We start from the raw sequence: 17,938 nt of genomic DNA on the forward strand, positions 1-17,938 counted from the left end.
TTTACTTCTTTGGAGTTTGAAATGTTTTATTATAAATAAGTGTTCTAATTGTTTAGCAATGTGATGTGTGTTTTCTTACTGTGAAAGAAAAGAAGAAATTATTTGGATACCTCAATGATTGTTAAGTGATTTCTACATGTGTTCCTCTGTATTGATTTCTTTGCCCCCAAGCAACACCTTAGATTAGACATCACAGGGAATTGAATTATCTTATCACCTATAGCAATTTGAAAAGTGACAAGACTGGTGTGTCTAACTGATGATAGTGTATTCTCTGAATGTCATGTTTGGCACACTGTACAGTGTTTCCATTCAGTGTTCACAGTGTTTCCGTTCAGTGTTCATGGTTCGGCTGTTTTCTGCTGATACAGTTTTTAGCTACACAATGCAGTCATCAGTTTGATTATCTTTCTAACTACTTGTACTAGTTGGACAATGGAGCTGTTTGCTTTGGGCAGCCGGCGGGAGGGTTACCCCTACCCAGACGAGGAGGTGACAACATACAGTGCCGAGCCTTGTCCATCGTCATACGAGGAGTCGCAGACAGCATGGACGCAGTTCAAACCTGTCCTGTCACAGATGGATAAGATGATGGAAGCCCGATTTCGGCATCGTTCTAAAAATAGCATCTCGGCAAATTTGCAAGGAAAAGTTTATAACTTCCTGGAACGTCCCACTGGCTGGAAATGTTTCATCTATCACTTCACAGTGTGAGTATAGCAGATATTTTACTATTTTAACTCTGTACTCACTGTGTGAGTATGGTAATATTATACTGGTTTTGCTTGGTACTCACTGTGAGTATAGTAATACTATACTATTTTATCTCGGTACTCACAGTGTGAGTATAGTAAATACTATATTAGGTTTAACTCCATATTCACAGTGTGAGTATAGTAAATTTATACCTTATTAGTTTAACTCAGTACTCACATTGTGAGTATAGTAAATACCATATTAGTTTAACTCAGTACTTACAGTGTGAGTATAGTAAATACCATATTAGTTTAACTCAGTACTCACAATGTGAGTGTAGTAAATACCATATTATTTTAACTGAGTACTCTGTGTGAGTATAGTAAATACCATATTAGTTTAATCACAGTGTTGAGTGTAGTAAATACCATATTAGTTTAACTCAGTACTCACAGTGTGACAGTAGTAATACTGTACTAGTTTAACTTGATACTGATCATGATAATATAATTAATTACTACTATGTTAGCTTAACTGAATAGCCTATTCACACTGTGAAGATATGAAACATATGCTGATATAGCATTTGAATTTCTTTAAAGAATACTAAATTAAAATCCAAATTGTACTTCCTACCTATAGATTAATAATGAATCCATAAAATAAGCTCTGTTACAGATGATAATCACCATACATGGTATGCTAGTGATGTGGAGCAGGATATACCCCAGTAGTAAGGCTCTCGCTTGATGCAGGGTCGGTCTGGGATCAATCCCCGTCAGTGGGCCCATTGGGCTATTTCTCATTCCAGCCAGTGCACCATGACTGGTATATCAAAGACCATGGTATGTGCAATCCTGACTTTGGGATGGTGCATATAAAAGAGCCCTTGCTACTAATGGAAAAATGTAGACTCTACCAAATGTTTGACATTGAATAGCTGATGTCAATCAATCTATTCTAGTGGTGTCATTAAAAAAAAAAAAACATTTAGTAGTGATGTTTTTCCCATACCATTTTAAGATGATACGCTGTGAGGAAATTACTTCATATGTTTTCGATCACTTGGTCACTGTTTCTATAAATAGGCACTTTTTGTTACAGCTCACAAATTTATGGTACACGTGACATATTCATAAGGATATAAACAAAACTAATGATACATTGATTATGGATTGTCAGTTATTTCTTTCACATTTAATCATCAGGGTATGAACCAAAAAAATCATCCGCAAACTGTGTGAATCGGCGAAGCCATTCTCACATAAGTTTGCAGATGATTTTTTTGTTCATACCAAGATCAACATAAAAGAAATAACAGACAATCCTTATAATTAAATTCGAATCATACTTGCTAATAATAACACTAAAACTTCATACTTTATTTTGAATTATTTTTGAACCATAAACAAGATGAAACGTATCAGTTTTGTTTGCATGAGTTATTCAATGTGTCATAAGATGAAACACGTATCAATTTTGTTACAAGATGAAACACATATCAGTTTTGTTTGCCTGAGTTATTCAATGTGTCATAAGATGAAACACATATCAGTCTTGTTTGCATGAGTTATTCAATGTGTCATAAGATGAAACACATATCAGTTTTGTTTGCCTGAGTTATTCAATGTGTCATAAGATGAAACACATATCAATTTTGTTTGCCTGAGTTATTCAATGTGTCACAAGATGAAACGTATCAGTTTTGTTTGCCTGAGTTATTCAGTGTGTCATAAGATGAAACACATATCAATTTTGTCACAAGATGAAACACATATCAGTTTTGTTTGTTTGAGTTATTCAATGTGTCATAAGATGAAACACATATCAGTTTTGTTACAAGATGAAACACATATTAGTTTTGTCACAAGATGAAACACATGTCAGTTTTGTCACAAGATGAAACACATATTAGTTTTGTTTGCCTGAGTCATTCAGTGTGTCATAAGATGAAACACATCAGTTATGTCACAAGATGAAACACATATCAGTCTTGTTTGCATGAGTTATTCAATGAGTCATAAGATGAAACACATATCAGTTTTGTTTGCATGAGTTATTCAATGTGTCATAAGATGAAACACATATCAGTTTTGTCACAAGATGAAACACATATCAGTCTTGTTTGCATGAGTTATTCAATGTGTCATAAGATGAAACACATATCAGTCTTGTTTGCATGAGTTATTCAATGTGTCATAAGATGAAACACATATTAGTTTTGTCACAAGATGAAAAACATATCAGTTTTTTTTTGCCTGAGTTATTCAATGTGTCATAAGATGAAACACATATCAGTTTTGTCACAAGATGAAACACATATCAGTTTTGTTTGCCTGAGTTATTCAGTGTGTCATAAGATGAAACACATATCAATTTTGTTTGCCTGAGTTATTCAATGTGTCATAAGATGAAACACATATCAGTTTTGTTTGCCTGAGTTATTCAATGTGTCATAAGATGAAACGCATATCAGTTTTGTTTGCCCGAGTTATTCAATGTGTCATAAGATGAAACACATATTAGTTTTGTCACAAGATGAAACATATATCAGTTTTGTTTGCCTGAGTTATTCAATGTGTCATAAGATGAAACACATATCAGTTTTGTTTGCCTGAGTTATTCAATGTGTCATAAGATGAAACACATATCAATTTTGTTTGCATGAGTTATTTGATGTGTCACAAGATGAAACACATATTAGTTTTGTCACAAGATGAAACACATATTAGTTTTGTCACAAGATAAAACACATATCAGTTTTGTTTGCATGAGTTATTTGATGTGTCATAAGATGAAACACATATCAGTTTTGTTTGCATGAGTTATTTGATGTGTCACAAGATGAAACACATATTAGTTTTATCACAAGATGAAACACATATTAGTTTTGTCACAAGATGAAACACATATCAGTTTTGTTTGCATGAGTTATTTGATGTGTCACAAGATGAAACACATATTAGTTTTGTCACAAGATGAAACACATATCAGTTTTGTTTGCATGAGTTATTTGATGTGTCATAAGATGAAACACATATCAGTTTTGTTTGCATAAGTTATTTGATGTGTCACAAGATGAAACACATATTAGTTTTGTCACAAGATGAAACACATATTAGTTTTGTCACAAGATGAAACACATATCAGTTTTGTTTGCATGAGTTATTTGATGTGTCATAAGATGAAACACATATCAGTTTTGTTTGCATGAGTTATTTGATGTGTCACAAGATGAAACACGTATTAGTTTTGTCACAAGATGAAACACATCAGTTTTGTTTGCATGAGGTATTTGATGTGTAATAAGATGAAACACATATTAGTTTTGTTTGCATGAGTTATTTGATGTGTCATAAGATGAAACACATATCAGTTTTGTTTGCATGAGTTATTTGATGTGTCACAAGATGAAACACATATTAGTTTTGTCACAAGATGAAACACATATCAGTTTTGTTTGCATGAGGTATTCAATGTGTAATAAGATGAAACACATATTAGTTTTGTTTGCATGAGTTATTTGATGTGTCACAAGATAAAACACATATTAGTTTTGTCACAAGATGAAACACATATCAGTTTTGTTTGCATGAGGTATTCAATGTGTAATAAAATGAAACACATATTAGTTTTGTTTGCATGAGTTATTCGATGTGTCACAAGATAAAATCAGGGCTACCTCTGGGTGTGCAGAAAATTTCACCATTAAAAAATTGCGGAAACCCACCATTATTTTCCAACAATATATCAAGTTTAATATGAAATTATTTCACCAAATTGTGTTTAAAATTTGCTATTGGCAAATTTGGCAAATGACAGAGCTAGCTAATCACTGATAGCACATATTAGTTTGGTTTTTATTAGTTACGTTAGGTGTTAGGAGATAAAAACACATGTTAGTTTGTTTTTCATTATTTGATGTGTCAGGAGATATATCACATATTAGTTTAGTTTTCATGAGTTATACGATGTTCCAGGAGATATATAACACATATTAGTTTAATTTTCATGAGTTATACGATGTCCCAGGAGATATATAACACATATTAGTTTAATTTTCATGAGTTATACAATGTGTCAGTAAATAAAACACATTTTATTTTGGTTTTTATGCATTATATGATGTCCCAGAAGATATATCAAATATTAGTTTGGTTTTCTTGAGTTATACGATGTGCCAGGAGATGTATATAACACATATTAGTTTGGTTTTCATGAGTTATACGATGTTCCAGGAGATATATAACACATATTAGTTTAATTTTCATGAGTTATACGATGTGCCAGGAGATGTATATAACACATATTAGTTTAATTTTCATGAGTTATACGATGTGCCAGGAGATGTATATAACAAATATTAGTTTGGTTTTCATGAGTTATACAATGTATCAATAAATAAAACACATATTACTTTGGTTTTCATGAGTTATATGATGTGCCAGGAGAGATATATAACATGTATTAGTTTGGTTTTCATGAGTTATATGATGTACCAGGAGAGATATATAACATGTATTAGTTTGGTTTTCATGAGTTATATGATGTGCCAGGAGATATATATAACACATATTAGTTTGGTTTTCATTAGATATATGATGTGCCAGGAGAGATATATAACACATATTAGTTTGGTTTTCATGAATTATATGATGTGCCAGGAGATATATATATAACACATATTAGTTTGGTTTTCATGAGTTATACAATGTGTCAATAAATAAAACACATATTAGTTTGGTTTTCATGAGTTATATGATGTGCCAGGAGAGATATATAACATGTATTAGTTTGGTTTTCATTAGATATATGATGTGCCAGGATAGATATATAACATGTATTAGTTTGGTTTTCATGAGTTATATGATGTGCCAGGAGAGATATATAACATGTATTAGTTTGGTTTTCATGAGTTATACGATGTGTCAATTGATAAAACACATATTAGTTTGATTTCCATGAGTTATACAATGTGCCAGGAGATATATAATACATATGAGTTTGGTTTTCATGAGTTATGCGATGTACTAGGATATAAAACACATATTAATTTGGTTTTCACGAGTTATAAAACACCAGCCATCTCATCAGTTTTCATTCTGTTGCCAGTGCCCCGGGCTGACAAGAACCCACCTGCCACACTGATTTCCCACAAGCATTTAGAATCATATTGCATGTATTTGATATTCAAGGATGGCTAGCTACAGCTTCCGCACTTCATACACCAATCTTTGAACCATTTCTGATTGATATATTTTTTTCATTCGATGACATTGTAGTATTGATGTTTGCAGTCAACATAATGAGAAATAACACGTAGTGGCACTGACCCAACGAGGATTCAAATATTATACACCACTTTGATAACAAAATGTGGTGCACTGTAAGACTTATGGGAAAAAAACATTTATTACATACAAGTGTACATCAATGACAATAGTAAAACATGTGAGCTGAAAAAAATGAGTGCCATTTAATTTTGAAACGCATGATTTGTGTACCAGCGGCGGGGGGGGGGGGGGGGGGGGATGTGCCCCCCCACTTTGTAGCATCAGCGATGGTTTTTATATATTTATACATGTATTTATATATATATATACAGTCGAACCTGTCTATGGCGGCCACTCGTGGGACATGACAAAAGTCATATATAAGTCCGAATTTTAAAAAACAATTACACGTATGTTGCAATAGAACTATTAAGGAGCCATATACATGTGCAAAAACGTAATTAGAAACAAGACAAAAAATTATCATCTATATGAAATTTCTAGCACTCAATTTGTCTTTCTCTGATTTTTTAATGACCTCTACTCTCTGTTCCAACGTTAACGCGATCGGCTTACTGGGTTTAGGTGGCATTTTGAAAATAAATATCAGAAATAAACTGCAGCAGTATTTAATTCCTTCTAGAGTTGACACGTTTAACTCCAGTTGTTTTAGGCTAGATACCCTCTTATCAACTGCGTTTAATGACCACCGCCGATGACTAGTACATCGCACCGTTAATCCAGATTAAAAACACTTGTTAATTAATGAACACAGCTAAGCGACCGACAACCTTTAAAGGAAGGAAGGAAGGAAACTGGATTTAACGTGCCCCTATCCACAAGGGTTCAGGCACGCCCACTTCGGATTTAGCCTCTGACATCGCCAGTGACAAACTCCGAAGCAGGAGCGGACCTTTAAAGGACCGCTGTTTATCAAGCCAATTGGTTATATCAACAAAAACATCTTACGTTTTTTTTTACGATTGCCGACATTTCTTTATAACTTGCACTAAAAAACAATTGTGGCCGCGATAGCAGGCTCATTTTCGCTTTTTTATGACAAAAGTGTGGCCGCTGGCCGCGTTGAGCAGGTGGTTGCCACATAGAGGTAAAATATATAGTAAAATTCATTGGGGGGACCTCAGGGTGGCCGCCATGGACAGGTGGCCGCCATATGGAGGTGGCCGCGAAGGCAGGTTCGACTGTATATATATATATATATATATGTGTGTGTGTGTGTGTGTGTGTGTGTGTGTATTCCCTCCCCCCTCCCCCCCACTCACACACACATTTGGACACCTTCCTATACGCCCATGTATTTTCCAAAACATAGTCTAGCATATGGTTGTTTGGGCCATTTATATTATGTTGGGAATATTTTATGGTTTGATTTGACATAATAATACAATATTATGTAATTTCAAATTTATTTTTAGTTTTCATGTTTCAACTGTGTATTTAAAAAATAGAAGAAAAAAAGAGACATAATTTTAATCAAATCATTTGCAAATTTATCTTCTGATTTTGTCAACAATTTTTTTTTTTTTTTTTTTAACATGGTAAAAAAGTACATAATATGTGTTTTTGCTCACAAGCTTTTTAAGGTATTTATGTCTTTGTTTTTCTTAATTGTGACTAGTCAAAACATTGTGTTGCCATTAACTTAACTCGTCTCAAAAAGAAAGTATTACATTGGATAGTGACTGGACTTCTATTGGATATAGGCATGTTAATAAAGTTAAAAGAAAGAAAAAGATTGGATTGATATATGAATTTGGCTTTTCTTGGTGTTAAATTGAAATGATTTGGTAATTAATGTTCATGTTTTACTTACAACAGGTGTTAAGGCTCTTGGAATCCTGATTCATTACATTGAATGTTGATTGACAAACTGAATTATAGATAGATCATTATAGAATAGTAAATTCCCCCCCCCCCCCCTCCCAGAATTTGTCATTGAATTGTGGTCTTTAAAATGAATAAGGTTACGAGTTTCGTTTACTTGTTGTTGATATTGGTTGATCTCAGATAATTGTAAGTCAAGGTAATCATGCATACATTATTATTACTTAAATCAGTCTCAATACATTATTGCAGGTTTTCTTCTGGCATATATAGTTTGGACAATTATAATTTGATTTTTTCTTTTAATTTCAGTAGATGCTTTGTCAGGTTTCTTGTAATTAGACACATAATTAAAAGTTTTAAATTTGCTAAATTTAAAATTTGCTAAACCTGGAATTTTATACTTAATGCTTAAATAAGACCATTTTAAAAATAATTATTAATTTGTATATGGCTTTGCTGACTCTTTAAACACATGAAATATGGAGAGAAAAGAATGTTTAGGTTTTACTTGAAAGTCCAGACGTGATCTAAATTAGAGAGAGAGAGAGAGAGAGAGAGAGAGAGAGAAAGAGAGAGAGAGCGAGAGAGAGAGCGAGAGAGAGAGAGAGAGAGAGAGAGAGAGAGAGAGAGAGAGAGAGAGAGAGAGAGAGAGAGAGACAGAGACAGAGACAGAGACAGAGACAGAGACAGAGAGAGAGACAGACAGACAGACAGAGGAAATGGATCAGTGGTGGATTAAATTACATTAAATTTTGTTTTAAAACCCTGATCCCATAAATGGATAAAATGAGAACATTTGGCTGCTTAATCAATCAACCACTGACACATGCTTATATCCACTGACAGTTTCCCAGCAGATGTATTCACGACAGGTGGGCTTTTTTATGACTTTTAGTACACATAAAATGTTTTATTATGTATGAATTACAGTAACTGATACATAATTACCATATTACAGCATACTCATGTTTTACTTGTTCCTACTACTCATTCCAACCAGTAGGAACAACTGGTCAAAGGTCATGGTATGTGCTTTCCTGTCTGTGGGAAAGTGCATATAAAACATCCCCTTCTGCATAAGGAAAAATGTAGCTGGTCTCCTCTGATGACTACGAGTCAAAATGACCAAATGTTTGACATCCAATAGCTGATGATTAATTAATCATTGTGCTCCAGTGGTGTTGTTAAACAAAACAAACTTTACTTTATTTTGTTCCCACTGATGGAAGATGTCAACTGTACAGACGTCATTGTGAATATGATGCTGTAAACTGCATACAGTAAGTGGAGAGATGTGGGCAGCAGTCTCACACACTGGCAGGAAAATCCTGATTCACGTCTAAGGCATCTTTATAGCACAGAGATACTGAGATGAAATTCTGCAGCCACATTTTGCTCCCATTATGAATAATGCCAATGCTGTAATTCAGTATGACGGTGGAAAACCACTTACAGCTAGACTCATAACAGCTTATGGGAGCAGAATTCAGTAAACCCCTACCATATTCAAAGCATCACACCTTGTGTCATCGGAAGCTGTAAGGGAAGGACAGTGGGATTTGGTCATTTAATGATGACCAAAGTGTATCATGTGGACCAGTAGATCATAAGTCGACCATATGCTTTGATTTGATATATTATACTTGCCACATGTGTGAGTATTTCGGTGTACAGAATTAGAGGGCATCAATTACGGCATGAAGTCAGTGAAACAATGACATTTTCTGGGATACCTTCCAACACTAGTGACAAACCAGTAGTGGTTGTCAAGTTTTTCCCTGTTACAAGTTTGTTTCATGTTCATATTAGGGTTTCTGAAAAACATAATGTAGTAGACTTGTAGAGTGCACAAGGATGCTATGTAAACCATAATATCTTACAAATTGTGATATGTAGACAACAAAATCTGGAGCAAAAGGTATATTACTTGACATAAAGGGAAAATTTACTATAAGTTAAGTCATCTCTTTGTCATACAGCTTAGTTTGGAGACAAGCATTGCTTTGAATCTCTACGCATAAATCAAGGTAGGAAACTGATTTAATGTCTTCAGATGTCTTCTTTTATTTCTAACTCTTTGTGGGTAAATCAATGGAAGGTAATCTGTAATCCTGCTATTATTGACTGATCGTAAATACAGCGGAAAGACAAGATTTAGCCTTGCAGATTCCTTTGTTTTCTATACAGCAGAAAGACAAGATTTAGCCATGCAGATTCCTTTGTTTTTAATACTGCGGAAAGACAAGGTTTAGCCATGCAGATTCCTTTGTTTTTAATACAGTGGAAAGACACGATTTAGCCATGCAGATTCCTTTGCTTTCTTCCTGTCTGACAGGCGTGCGCTAAAACAGCTTGCTCTGAATGTGCACGTTAAGCCCTATCACCTGACCTGACCCTGTTTTCTTTTACCCAGATTAGTAAGAAATTTCAGTTTATATGCACAGAGAAACAAGTCGGTAAGTAGTACAGTTGGTGCCCATGGGGATCCCTATTTCCTATCTACATGTCCTGTCCACACATTTGACATATAATATATTGTAAATGAGGAAGTCCAGCATAACACATGTCTTAGGTCTCAGTATATCTCCATTCACTGTCCTTTGTAACAAATGCCTCGTTGATTAAAGAATGGAATTTCCCCTTAAGTTTGTATTGGGAGAGTGTTATGTATAATGTTAAAAAAATCAAATGTTTTAATATTACTAAACTTTGATCTGGATTGAAAGTGAATGGTTTCAAGTAAATCTTTTGAATTTTTGAGAATCCACATGTTATTAATACCACTTGTGTTGAAGATATTTTGGCAATACCTAGAAAGGCCATCCTTGATAGTGTTCAGAATACTAGTCAGTCTATGAAACAAGGATTTGGTGGTGCATTTGCTGGACCCAACAGAGAATCTCTCCTTGTATGGATTCTTATGAAGTTCTGGAATCCAATATAAAAGAGGAATAGACATGTCTTCAGATTTTAAGTTCAAGCCAAATGTGTCAAAGACAGCTTTGTGGTTTTTTGCATATTTCTTCTTCAGATATATGTAGCACTACTTTAATTATCAACTCCAAGTTCTAGGAGACAATTAATATAATAGTACTTACAAATGATTACATTATTTGACACTTTGTCAATTGGCACTGTTACAAACTGTTCATGTAGAGTAGCTAGCTAGACTTTCTATCACAGATGACCATGACAAAAAGGGCTTCCTGACCTAATTTATCTTCTTTTGTAATTCAATGACAATATCGCATATTGACTTGACCCATTCCGAAATTAAGGTATATTTGACAAATTAATTCTCATTTTTGGCCCTCTGTTTGGCATAGTCTTCAACAGCATCCATAATAATTTTAGAGATAGAATGATATTTCACTGTTCACAATATTTGAAACTATTTACAGGAATAACTGTTGAAGGTTGTGATTTCAAAGATTGAACGATCACTTGTTATGACATGTCTGGCTGGTTGATAGCAGAACCATGAACTTTTACAGGCACAGGGAGTGGATGAAATGTTGTCAGTGCTTAAGTCAATGTTCTGTAGCGTCTATAATTGAAATTTTAGGCACTATAGGTAGGGCCTCCATGAGTGAAAAATATTGGATTCAATTAAGTACTCGAGGTTCAAACTCAACCCAGACCCGAGTACCCAACACTTACACTATATGATAATAAGACTGAGGAATAAAGTAAAATAGTGTTATGCATCTTAATTCTAACGTTGAATATGGATGCTAAATCATGTCATTGTATTGCATTCTGCACATTCGACTTTTGTTTTCCCTCATGTCTCATAGCACTATAATGTAACTCGAGGCAAGCAAATGGCAAAATGATGTTAAAACAATATAATTAAATGAGAGTGCTCTTTCTTGCAAAGTTACTTGAGTTCTGTGAACAGACGTAGTCTTGCTAGACTCGGCCTGTGTTCGAGTACTCAAGTACTCGTGGAGACCAGGGCCCATATTTTCGAAGCCATCTTAGCCTACGAAATCGTGAAATCGTCGTAAGCTATGACGTCACTATGGCGTGCGCTGTAGTGACGTCACAACCTACGACGGTTTTACGATTTCGTAGCGCTAAGATGGCTTCGAAAATATGGCCCCTGAACTATAGGTGGTTGTTGTTTTATAACCACAACCAAAAACCATCCCATCCAAAGGTGCATAGTCCTCTCAGAAATGTACCATTTACCAAAACATTACTTGTAGCTAGCACAAACTAAATAGAAACTAAAAGTGATTGAATATTGTTTAACGTGCAAAAAAACCTCACATTCCCACAAAATAATTTCTGCATTTTCCCACACACTTTCCTTTGTATTTGGTTGATTGAGGCTTCTTTTTTAACAAAATATGACATAATCAAAAACTGTCTTTATATACTTTTTGTTAAAATAGGATAGTTTTTGATGGGTGGTGATTTTTAATAGTTTAAGATTAATTAATCTCTGTATCTTACATCTTTGTATAACTAACTGTCCTATTTTGATACATTCTTTAAATGTGTTAACCTATTTGCATTTAACAACTGTCAAAGATGACTTGCAATTTTTTTTTTTAATTATCATCAAAACACCAAAATACTGTGATTTTGAATTTATTTAATAACAATGGGTCAGTAACACAATAAGTTACAACTTTTAACCATTATATACTGGGTAGAGGTAACAGAAGATAGAACTACTCTTCAAAGCAGTCCACAATTTCATTTTGACTGACAAAACTGTCCACCTTCTCCTTTATTCTTCTTGTTTCTCTGTTCTAATCTAGACCGGCCTCGGTGGTGTCGTGGCAGGCCATCGGTCTACAGACTGGTAGGTACGGGGTTCGGATCCCAGTCGAGGCATGGAATTTTTAGTCCAGATACCGACTCCAAACCCTGAGTGAGTGCTCCGCAAGGCTCAATGGGTAGGTGTAAACCACTTGCACCGACCAGTGATCCATAACTGGTTCAACAAAGGCCATGGTTTGTGCTATCCTACCTGTGGGAAGCACAAATAAAAGATCCCTTGCTGCCTGTCATAAAAGAGTAGCCTATGTGGCGACAGCGGGTTCCTCTAAAAAAATCTGTGTGGTCCTTAACCATATGTCTGACTCCATATAACCATAAATAAAATGTGTTGAGTGCGTCGTTAAATAAAACACTTCTTTCTTTCTTTCTGTTCTAATCTATATACAAATATTTATATTTTGAAAGGTTAAAAATACAATAGTTCTATCTTTTTCAACACTAAATACACATCTTGTATTTTTCTCAACATGTCCATGTTGACCAGTTATCACTTCAGTTGTATAATGTAGGGAAAGATCTTTGTATAGGCTATGGCTGTTCACCAATCCCATCTGTTAATATATAAACAGAAATAAATATTCCACTACAACATTTGTTAATATAAAACAAATCTACAAACTATATGTATTAAGAATTTAATCTATATCTCAAAATTGTTAAATCATTTGTCTTGTCCCTGTATTGATTTAATTAATTAAAACATTAAGATATTCAAATGATACTTCTAGTTGACCATTTTGGCCATATAAACTATACTGACAACATACTTGATGACAGCAAAGTATACCATCATAAATATACTTGAACATTTTTGGCTGATCCAAGTAAGTATTCAATGTTAATAGTCCATCATCTTAAAACCTTTTCACTCTGACTTCATGAACTGATCTTAATGTTTTGGATACTCAAATTAAAATCTAGCTTTGACTACCACATTTCCAAATTTGCATCAATCCAGTGGACTGCTAAATGTTTAGGCATGTCAATTATCTTCACAGTGACAACAGCTGCTAAATATTTAATGTCAGGTCATGGGGTTTTAGTGCACATTCAGAACAAACTTTGGTACCACACAACTGTCATGGGTGCAGGTGCTAATAGGAAAAGGGTTGGGGTGGGTGGGAGAGAAGACCGCCCTTGCTGGAAAGTGCAAGAGAGCACCAGCAGCCCAACTGGGATCAGTAGTGGGTGGAGGCATGTTACTTTTGAAATTAGTTTGCCGAGAGTAATTTAAGTGTATAAAATGCCACCTTCTGTGTGTGCATTCTGATGATATGAGTGGGGAAGGGATGCTCACTTGATGCGCGGTTGGTTTGGGTTTAATCCCCGTTGGTGGGCCCATTGGGCTATTTCTTGTTCCAGCCATTTTTTGCACCACAATTGGTTAATCAAAGGCTGTGGTATGTGCTGTCCTGTCTGTGGGATGATGCATATAAAAGATCCCTTGCTGCTAATGGAAAAATGTAGTGGGTTTCCTCTCTAAGACTATATGTCAAAATTACTAAATGTTTGGCATCCAATAGCTGATGATTAATAAATCAATGTGCTCTAGTGGTGTTGTTAAACAAAAAAACCTTTTTCTTTATGCGACGAATGACTTATTGAGTGTTTGTCTTTAGAGAATTGTTGGCCTTTTACAATGAGTGTGTTGTAAGGTGATACTTAAGTAGATTGTAATTGGAGTTTTCTTTATATTTGAATGGTTGTATACAAAGCTAATTTTCAAGATTGTTGACCTGAGCAGGTTGACAATTCCTTTGTTGCTATGGACTATATATTATTAACAGGATTTTAAAATGTAGATTCTTTGTTAAAAATGAGAAGACCCAAACATTTTATCTTTTTGTCATCTATTACTATCTTTGGTTCATTGATTGTTGCTTTTGTGGTTATGTTTGTTTTCAGACAGTTTGTATATGGTGCTTGCTAGGGAAATATTGATACCCTAAATTACAGCCCAGTTACTAAATTGTTGGTATTGAAAAGAGAAATATTGATTTTGTTGGTTGCTGTTGTTATTGTGGTGTTTCACTGTGTGTGTGTGTGTGTGTGTGTGTCTGTGTGTCTGTGTGTGTGTGTGTGTGTGTGTGTGTGTATGAATTGTTTTATTTAGTGATCTCTGTTGTAATGACATTGATAAAGATATTAAATAAAATAGGGGAGATGACACATCCCTGGGGTATACCATTTTCTTTTGTTTTGTTTTGTTTTTAAAAGATATGCATGGATTTTAGCACAGATATTCCATGTTAAGATCTTGAATGTGACTTATTTCTTATGTCAGTTTTGTGTGTATATGTTTGTGTGTGTGTGTGTGTGCATGTGTATATACATGCATGTGTTTGTGCACACGGGTGTGTGCGTGTGTGTGTGTGTGTGTGTGTGTGTGTGTGTGTTTGTGTGTGTTCACACATATAGCTTTCAAATGGGTTTCTTTAAGGCATACCGGCCTCGGTGGCGTCATGGCAGGCCATCGGTCTACAGGCTGGTAGGTAATGGGTTCGGATCTCAGTTGAGGCATGGGATTTTTAATCCAGATACCGACTCCAAACCCTGAGTGAGTGCTCCACAAGGTTCAATGGGTAGGTGTAAACCACTTGCACCAACCAGTGATCCATAACTGGTTCAACAAAGGCCATGGTTTGTGCTATCCTGCCTGTGGGAAACGCAAATAAAAGATCCCTTGCTGCTAATCGGAAGAGTAGCCCATAACAAAAATTGTTGTCTGACCTAAGCATCCATCTTGAAATTCAAAATGGCCACCATTTTAATATATTTTTCCATATATTTCAACTCTCGGTTAACATAGAGACACAGTATTTTTTGTCTATATGTACATTTATGTAGCCACGAATTTATTGATGACATTTTTATAATCATTCAGTCATGGCAGCCATCTTGAAATTCAAAATGGTCACCATTTAATGTATTTTTAATATATCATAACTTCCGGTTAAGGCAGAAGCACAATTATTTTTGTCTGTACATTTTTAGGATCAATGAATTAAAGGGTGACATTTTTATAACCATCCTCCAGTCATGGAACCACATTAAAATTCAAAAATGGCAGCCACATGGAGATTTAAAAATGGCCACCAATTTTATCATTTGGCAAATACTTTTCCTCCTAGTCCACATACATTTTATGTGAAATAATTAAAATATTGCATTACTAATGACTTTCATGTTCTAAATTTTAAACTAATGAAATAGAGGAACAGACCAATTGTAAACTGTAATTCACAATGACACATTAGCAGGGCTCACCCATTTAGTATCTGGCTAATAGAATGTTGTTTAAATTAGCTACTTTTTAATAATTTCTAAAGAAATATCCTACATACATGTATCTGAAAATTTAATAAAATTTATTATTTTCCATTGTGACCCCTGATTAGGCATCTACTTCGTCTGTAATGACATGTGTATTGCAGCAACCATCACCACTTGTAGAGTTCTGTACATTGCAGGTTGTATTCCTTATTACATGTTCATCTACCTGAACACTTACTGATACCACAGTTGCATCTGATCAGTTCTTGCCCCTTCCACCACATTTACAAATATATCCTCCTTGATCCAACCATGGGTCTAGATCACTGGATGTAGCATGGAATCCTAAACTAGGATAGTTGCTTGGAGATATGCTCTCTGGGTATGCTGTTATTAGATATTTGGCAGTGTTTCCACACTTTGGATTGGTGATGGTGTCTCAATTATACACATGACCCTTGAGCTTAATACAATGGGGTACTGACCTTTGTATGATTCATCAGTAATTCCAATTTGGCTAAGAGCTTCAGATATAGCCAGTGGAGCTTTCCCGAATACATTCAATAACATTTGTTTGCATATACCATCAATTTGTCATGTTGTGTCACATCCAGTTACTACATGCAACCCTGGTAATGTTGATTTTCTTTCTGAACCCAGTTCATCATCAGTTAGTTGCATGTTGATCCGGTTGCAACTTACGTCTGTACCGATATATATTGGGATCAGTGTGTGTGATCTTCTCAAGATAAGAACTAAGTCTGTGTCTGGTGCAGAAATTCACTTCTAATCTGCCATATGTCTTGTCAATGAACAGAAGCATTTCCTGCATGCTTTGATTCACTATTAGATGGTTACATGGGTGTAAGATTTATTTTTTAACACAATAATATTGATGAAAGATAACATCAGATATTTCCAATAACCAGGCTACAGATTTTCGAAGCTATCTGAGCACTACGATATCGAAAACTATTGCAGGCCATGATGTGACAATGACACATGATTCCTCATAATCAGGCCAGGCAATGAGGTGGATTTCTACATCAAAGATACAGATGGTTTTTATCACCATTAGGATACACAAATAATTATACGTAAATCACAACCAGATCAACCTTAATACATTGTATAATGAACTGTTTCCAGAGATAGACTCGGATTATCAGATGTTCATGCTTTAACTGAATATGACACAACAGGACAATTGGTGATGGTGGACAATAAAGAGAATTCAATGTATTCATGAAAGTTCCATATATTAGTAACACCAAAGTCAGGTTGGAATCGGTGATTAACCATACAAAGAGGTCAGTGAAAAATGGTGAAGATTTTACTGCATGGAACCAAGCACAAGGGTCATTTCTACAACTGATGCAGCTACTCTAAGATGAAAAGTTCAAGAAACCATCACCAAACCAAAGTGTGGAAACACTGCCACCTACATCTGGGGTATGAAAACAGCATACCCAATGAGCACATCTCCAAGCACATTTCTGAGCTCAAGATGTCATGCTACATATGGACATTCTTGATCCATACAAACTTGGTTGGGTCAAGGGGGTTGGTATATTTGTGACTGCTGTTGGAGGTGCAAGTTACACCAGAATCTGTGGTAAAACTGACCAGATGCAATTGTGGTGTCAGTAAGTGTTCAGATAGATGTACTGTAATTTAGTGTAAGCGACACAACCTTCAATGTACAGAGCATTGAAAATGTGAAACTGATGAGGATTGCTGCAATGTGCATACTATTAAGATGAAGTAGATGCCTAATATGCCATTATACATTACAATTTACAGTTGGTATGTTCCTTTATTTCATTAGTTTGTCATTAGTATTGCAATATTATAATAATTTGACCTAAAAATGTACTAATGAACACAAAAGTTGCATTTGTATGTAGACTAGGAGAAAACCTATTTGCCAAATGATTACCTTGATGGCCATTTTGAATTTCCATATGGCTGCCATTTTGAAGTTTAAGATGTTTGCCATAATTGGATGACTATAAATCTAAAGAATTAGATTCATTGACCACTGAGATATGCAT

The 17,938-nt window shown here is 34.9% G+C and overlaps 1 protein-coding gene across 1 annotated transcript in view; it reads left to right on the forward strand.

Moving 5' to 3' along the window:
* The first annotated feature begins 341 nt into the window (after positions 1–341).
* LOC121372060 (potassium voltage-gated channel subfamily KQT member 1-like) overlaps positions 342–17,938 on the forward strand; it is a 50,679-nt gene continuing 33,082 nt past the window's right edge. The window contains exon 1 of the mRNA XM_041498314.1: positions 342–710. Within this exon, the coding sequence (XP_041354248.1) occupies positions 436–710 (275 nt within the window). The 5' untranslated portion in view covers positions 342–435. The remainder of the gene's footprint in view (positions 711–17,938) is intronic.

Source organism: Gigantopelta aegis, chromosome 4 (assembly GCF_016097555.1).
Source record: "Gigantopelta aegis isolate Gae_Host chromosome 4, Gae_host_genome, whole genome shotgun sequence".
Taxonomy (NCBI): Eukaryota; Metazoa; Mollusca; class Gastropoda; order Neomphalida; family Peltospiridae; genus Gigantopelta; species Gigantopelta aegis.